Source organism: Triticum urartu, chromosome 7, assembly GCF_003073215.2.
Source record: "Triticum urartu cultivar G1812 chromosome 7, Tu2.1, whole genome shotgun sequence".
Classification (NCBI taxonomy): domain Eukaryota; kingdom Viridiplantae; phylum Streptophyta; class Magnoliopsida; order Poales; family Poaceae; genus Triticum; species Triticum urartu.
In genome coordinates this window covers 88,331,057-88,337,928 of record NC_053028.1, presented here as the reverse complement: position 1 = coordinate 88,337,928, position 6,872 = coordinate 88,331,057, and the positions used below count along the sequence as shown (strand labels likewise).

At 43.2% G+C, this 6,872-nt stretch overlaps 1 protein-coding gene across 1 annotated transcript; it reads left to right on the top strand.

Annotated features, from left to right (window-relative positions):
• Positions 1–2,877: 2,877 nt before the first annotated feature.
• On the top strand, positions 2,878–6,711 carry LOC125518452. Its single transcript, XM_048683286.1, has 12 exons — positions 2,878–2,920; positions 3,231–4,027; positions 4,176–4,364; positions 5,298–5,417; positions 5,506–5,547; positions 5,624–5,719; positions 5,794–5,883; positions 5,979–6,095; positions 6,223–6,261; positions 6,343–6,393; positions 6,506–6,580; positions 6,673–6,711. The coding sequence occupies exons 1-12, from the start codon at positions 2,878–2,880 to the stop codon at positions 6,709–6,711; spliced, it is 1,698 nt and encodes a 565-aa protein (XP_048539243.1).
• Positions 6,712–6,872: the final 161 nt, after the last annotated feature.

The following is a 6,872-nucleotide window of genomic DNA, read 5'->3' as shown; positions in this document are numbered from 1 at the left end:
ATCTGCTCGCCGAATGTTGGATCATACTAAGAACACTATAACCACCAATTGGTCTGAGTTTCGTCGCCCCGCCAACATTCGCGAAGGAGACATTTGTGCATTTCGTTTCAGGATCACTTCAAAGCGTCGCCTGGTTCTCACTGTGCACCGCCTCTAGATGCATCATCGAAGACACTGCAGCCCCTGTGTCAATATAATCTAATATAATGTAGCACTAAGTACTCCTAATTATGCTCTATCCTGTGATAACCTATGATTTGCTTTTCGGCCCTCTTATCACATGCTTTTCAAGGCGCTAAACCTATGCTGCTGCTTATGTTAAGTGCACTATTCTCAGTCAAATGTTTCATGTTCAGATTCATAATGGGCTTTCTCTGTATATATATTTCTATTTTTGCTGCTAAGTTTCTTAATTAAAGCAATAATCTTAAACGCTAATTAGAATAGAAAACAATGTTAAAGGGGCGACTACAACTAGGCACCGCCCAGCTCCCCCTCAAGAGGCGCGGCACGGGCGCGCCCCAACACCTAGTTCTATACCACGCTTTGCATGATGGGAGAAGACACAACGCGCTTGTTTGGGCCGAGCTATGTCCGGACAGCCTGTTTTTTGAATTTCGTTTGTTATTTTTCATTTTTCTTTTTCATCTTCATTTTTCCACTTTAAATAATTTGAGACTTCAAAAAAGTTCCTTTAAAAAAATGAGAATTTTGATTTTTTTAATAATTCATAAATATTTGTGGATTTAGAAAATGTTCATGATTTTTGAAAAATGTTCGCCTACAAATAATGCCTGTTTGGAAAATCAAAAAATGTTCATGCTTTTAAAAAAGTTCATGTATTAAAAAATCTTAATGAAATTGAATTAAATTTCGCCAATTCAAAGAATGTTCATGAATTGAAAAAGGGAAAAGCTTCTGGTGAGCCGGTCGATAATCAGGCTCGCGTCCGCCGTCTCAATTAAGTGCCACACGTCCCCTATGGATCCCAGTACCACGCTTTTTGCAGCCGCACGTCCCCATCTCGTACATTATCCCCATTTTCCTCGATTTTTCGTCCCGAATCAGCACCGCAAGGAAATGCTCGTCGTGCGCCGGTGCTCGCCGCCGGCCCGCTTCGGCAGCCGTCGTTTGCCAGCAAGGCCGGCCTTCGCCGCCCCAGTTCCAGCCCTTCTTTATTTTTTTGCTGCCTCACTTGTCGAGCTTGGGCAGGCGTTTGCTCCGTCGCTCACATCTCTCCTCCCTGCATTTAGATCAGGCGAGTCGTCACCCGATGTCGGCGACTGAGATTCGCACGACCCAATTGTCGTTCCAACGACGCGTGGCGCAGCCAACGGCCTCTCTGTCGCCGTTGTTGGTGTCGGAGAGTCCTTCATGCTGGATCCGTCCCAGCCTTGCACATCATGTTTCTGAAACAAAACTCTTGTTGCAATAGCCAATGATGTTTTCGAAACAAAGCTCTTGTTGCAAAGAGGGATCATACGCGGAGATGCTTCACAACGTCACCAAATGTTTCTGAAACAAAGCTCTTATTGTAATAATCACCGATGTGTTTCTGAAACAAAGCTCTTGCTGCAATAATCACCGATGTGTTTATGAAACAAAGCTCTTGTTGCAACAATCGCCGTTGTTTCTGAAACAATATTCTTGTTGCAAAGACGGATAGTACGCTGGATCAGACGGCTCACGAGGTGGCGGATCTTTTAAAAAGATCTTGAAAATTCAAAAATTGTTTGTGACATACAAAATAGTTTATTGATCCATAAAATATCCGCTGATTCAATAAATGATCATACATTTTAAAAAATGTTCGTGAATTTCAAAAATTGTTTCACCAATTTCCAAAAAAAGTTTGTCAATTATAGAAATGTTTGCCTATTCAAGAAAAATGTTTTTAAAAATGTTCATTTTTTAGAAAATGTTTGAAGAATGTATAAAATGTTCATGATTTTAGAAAATGTTTGAAAATCTATAAAAATGTTTACGAATTTTAAAAATGTTCACGATCTCAAGTATGTTCATGAGTTTGAAAAATGTTCATAATTTTCAAAAAACGTTCAGGGTTTCACGAAGTTGGGAGTGATAGTATATCTCGGTGACGCAGGAAAACATGGTGATGACCATTGGAGATTATGAGGTTGTTTGGGTCGCGACCGACGCTTACCATACCAAAAATTTGGCGTTGACTGATTATACATGTCAGTGTTTGGTTTCAAGCCTAACTTTCCTTTCCATGCCAATATTTTGGTTGCCAGTTTTGGTTTTGGCCCACGCGCTGGCGAAACCAGGGTGGCAGATTTGTCCGCCAAAATATTGGCTCGCACTGATTTGACAGGGTCATCGTGGGTGAAATCCCCTATGATTTTTTGTTCTGTTGCAACGCATGAGCCGTTTTGCTAATAGATATAGATATAGATATATGGGTGGTCCTAAATATGGAAAATGATGTCCTTTTAATTGGTTGATGGACACACAGCGTCCGCCACCTGATTAGCCGTCGGATCGATCTTGATTAAGCACTCATGCTAGCCACAAGTCTCGTGGAGTCATTTTTTTGCGACTAGCGTATTGCTTCCGAATGTTTCTGCAACAAAGGTCCGATTTCAAGAAAAAAAACCCTGATGAAGAAATTTTCTTCTGCAACAGGATTCTTGTTTCTGAAACATAGCCCCGGTTGTAGAGTCGGAGGAGCGCCCGACGTTAGAGCGTACGAGGCCAAGTATCGCAACACGATGCATATTTCAGAAACATAGCTCCAATTTGCAGAAATCGTCACAGGAGTGCCCGGCGTGAGAGCTTGTCGCCGTCGTTCCGGAGTAGAGACAATTGCTCGAGGTGTTGGGTCGAAGGAGGCACGACAACTCCGACGCTCAGACCATGGCGGGGCAGCGATGCTGTCTCGACAGATCTTTGCAACAAGGTCCTTGTTGCATAGCCCCGAAGCGCAACAAGCTAGCTATTGCAAAGGTCCTCTGTTGGCTGGACGGTTGATCGGACGGCTGTTGACGGCTGCCGAGTCAGCCGGTTTAATCGGTTTATCATCTAGCGTACGCGTAGCACTGCCCTCTGAAAATTCCACCGAATTTGTGCTAGAGATGAAAAATATCCCGTTTAGAAAACCCTTCGATTTGCAGAAAATTTACGTTGGCCTGCCACCGAGTGCCCAGTGCCCCAACAATAGCCCGCACGTTCTGCTTCTCCCTTCAATCTCTCGACAAGTGGCTACCTAGGGTTTCACGCCGCCGCCGCCCACCGCCCACCGCCGCCGCCCATCCACACCGCCGCCCCTCCCCGAACCCCGACCACGTCCTCCACCTACCGTCTCGACAAGTGCCTAGGGTTTCACGCTGTCGCCGTCGCCACCCACCTCCCACCGCCGCTGCCTCCCACCCTCCCGGCCCCGTCCTCTGCCGGCTACAGTCGCCTCCCGCCACGTCCCCTACACCAGCAGAACGACGCTGCCGCCCAGCTCGCCTCGCCGTCATATCGTTCGATCGAGATGCTGCCCGTCCAGCATGGCCAACTGGCCGATGATGGAGATGAGGCAAACAAAGCGTGGACAGGGGAGAAGAGGCGCCGCAAGCACCTGCCCCCATCATCTTCCGATGCTCCTGCCACTGCCCACGACCATGGAGACATGGAGGACACCATCCAAGGGGCCCAAGATCCGATTTCTCATACAAGGGTGCTGCTGCTCAGAATAGATTCGGCACAATTCTTCGGGCCGGACGTCCTTATCAGGAAGGAAGACCATGGGGACATGGAGGACACCATCCAAGGGTGCCAAGATCCGATTTCTCATGCCACAGACATGGAGCTGCTGCCCAAAACAGATTCGGCAGAAGAAGCAAGCCAGGATTGCTTCGGGCCGGACGTCTTTATCAGCAAGGAAGACAAAACCCGTTATGCCCAACGTTTGCGTCCCAGCATTCTTCCCAGGGAGGAAGACCTGCCACTTGATATGACATGGGAGGAAAAAGGCAAGATAAAAGCGCGCCTTGCACGCCTTCGCATCACTTATTACAAGGTACCTACATGCTGTATCAATCATTCATCGCTCACTTCAATTCACGTATGTCTGAAAGTTTGCACTTGTGTGCCATGGCAGCAAATCCAGCCCTTTGGTTTGGTATGCATGAATGATTTTATCTCATGTTTTTATCATCTATGTGTAGGCTTTGAAGCCAGAGTGCGCACGTGAACGTGAGCTTATGGAACCAGAAGAATACACTGATGCTGAACTTCGTAAGGAGTTGTACTTTAAGCGGTTAGAGGAGGATGAAAGTTTTGAGTGGTTCGTCCATCCTGATGATACCTATAAAGCTGGATTGAATGACTACCAACGGATTGCCCCTCGTAATTTTGTAAGTGTACTGTCTATATCTACATCTAGTCATCCAGTCGACTACTTTGGTTATTATTATCATAATCATGGGTGTTCAAAACTATTTCAACACACACCGTGAAATCCGGCAATCAATAAGGTAATTCATTTTGCTTCATTGGCTCCAACCACAGCTGCAACGTTAGTATAAAAAGTTGAGCCATGAGTTTGTGGTACGAGTTAAAACTGTTTTCGAACAGCAGATGATGATTGTATGACTGGCATCACCATATTCTTTGCTGTGGTTTATGAACATTGAGTTTGTATCTATTGCCCTTGCTTTGTGGTCACTGATGGATGATAGTACTTTGCGGTGTTGGATTTGAAAAGTTTGCCAGTTCTTTTCTGTTTATTCAAACTTCAGACAACTCTAGGTGCTGATTTTAATTAGTGCCCCCTTAAAATTGGTTGCTTCTTAGCCATTTCATATGTAACCTTAACTCGCAGTGAAGTGCTACGAAGTGTATCCCACTTGGTTCTTGAGCCTCCTTGATTGCCTTGGTTTTAAGGCTGAGGTTCAGTATTAGATCACAAAAATATCATGATTTCTATGACCGTAGGGAGCAGTCCAAGGCTCAGAGCTATGTTACCTTGTATGTTTTCACAAACATTGCTATCTTCAAACTTCTTATCCCTTTGATTTCATGCTGGTAACTTTGGCTACTGAAATTAGTTGATGTTTGAATTGCTTCTGAATTATATCATGACGGTGTCTCAGCGGATTGACTTGTTAAAGGTCATTTGATTATATATGGATATGTACTATTTTTAGCAAGCCAGACTTTACTAGGAAAAATTGTGGATACTTAGTTACTTCTGTAGACAAAAGTATGTCATCTCACTTCAATGTCGCCATTGTGGGACTTTTGTTCCTTTTAGATGTTTCATCTAATTCTTGTTCTTTTTTTTGTAGCTGCCTTATAGTGGTCGGAACCTGTACCGCTATCACGATGAGTATCACTCACGTTATCATACATATAAAGTTGATGCTCTTTATGTCAAGTACTATGCAGAAATTTCAAAGAAAATCAAGGTATGCATTATGTGATCTAGCCGTTGAAATTGAAAATACTATGAGTGGCTGTATAGTTTTTAAAGTGACAGACTTCTATCTTGAACAGTGGATTACAAAGTATTTGCATCTGGATCGCAGCACCAAGGAAGTAAGTATGCCCCCCCAGGAAATCATGAATTTAGTCCATATCCATACACATGATGATTAACTTCTTTTCACTTCAGTGGTCTGACAAGGATACTAGAGCATGGAGGCAAGCATTGAAGATTGCAACTGGCTTTCCCCATATGACTGTTCGTTTAGCTGCGTTTGCTTATAATGTAAGATATCTTGTCTTTTGCTAATTGAGGCGTTGATCGCTGGTGTTACTCACAATCTGGTCAATTTGATTCAGGAGTACATTCTTGAGATGGATAAAGATGCGTCCCTCAAGGACATAGATCTTCTCTATTTTGAGATCTGGAGGCGTGTCGCTAAGAAAAATGTTGGCATCCTACTTCATCAAACATTTGTGTAATAGAGCACTACCGACATGCTTTGTGATTATGCGTCTCTCTTATGGTTTCACAAATATTTCAGTTAAGTTACATGGGTGCTGTGAAGGAAGTATATGAAATGAACAAGTTCGATGCACACAAAAGGAGACTAGATGGTGAACTGAAAGGGGTTCCTGCCATTGCAACAATAAAACAATACGTAAGTTGATGTCTTAATTTGAGGCTGTTGTGCAGATTTGTATAGCCCCCTAACTGTGAATTTATGTTGTCAAAAAGAAATATGCAACATATTGCCAATGTCTAATTTCATCTGTTTATCTTTCTAGATGCACTATGTTGTCCGACAGGGTGGTATTGATGAGAAGGTAAGTAGGGTACTGTAGGTTTGACATGGTGATATATATTTAACTGCAATATGTTGCTGGTATTGATATGGCCTTGTGTAGACCGAAGAGGGTGAAGCTCGGGAAGTGTTTAGGATGTTATCTATCAGTATGGTATTGTCTTGATGAATCCTCTATGATTTTTTTTTTGTTTTGAGAAAAAATCCTCGATGAATTTATATGTGGTCATGATTGTTGTTTTTATATAACTGGTTCTCTTGTTCAGCATAAAGCAATGAACATGGCTCAGTACGCTCAGAAAAAGTTGGATTTAGCAGATGAGCTAAAGTTGGACAAAGAGGTATGCTAATAACTGTATTTATTGTCAAAGTAAGGTTGCGTCCTGAGATTTAAGGAAAGAAAAACAGAAACTTATGTGCGCGCGCTTTGCAGGGTGGAATTGTTCCATTGGAAAGAACATTTGAGTTCTGAGCAAGGGATTTACTACATTTGTACCTTTTGACCTGAAATGAGCTGTTATCTCATACTGTATGACAGACAGCGAGACATGATGATTGTATTACAAAACCAGCCAGCAGTCCGAAATTGCCGATGATGCTTGGCTTATGTTTTGAATTACTGGACATGGGTTG

What these genes read in the sequence shown, in the direction of transcription:
- LOC125518452 (XM_048683286.1), top strand. Translation starts at nt 2,878, where the DNA reads ATGGCGGGGCAGCGATGCTGTCTCGACAGATCTTTGCAACAAG. An exon ending in GGATTGCCCCTCGTAATTTT is followed by an intron (nt 4,365 to 5,297) that starts GTAAGTGTACTG and finishes TTTTTTTTGTAG; the next exon opens with CTGCCTTATAGTGGTCGGAA. An exon ending in TTGCAACAATAAAACAATAC is followed by an intron (nt 6,096 to 6,222) that starts GTAAGTTGATGT and finishes TTATCTTTCTAG; the next exon opens with ATGCACTATGTTGTCCGACA.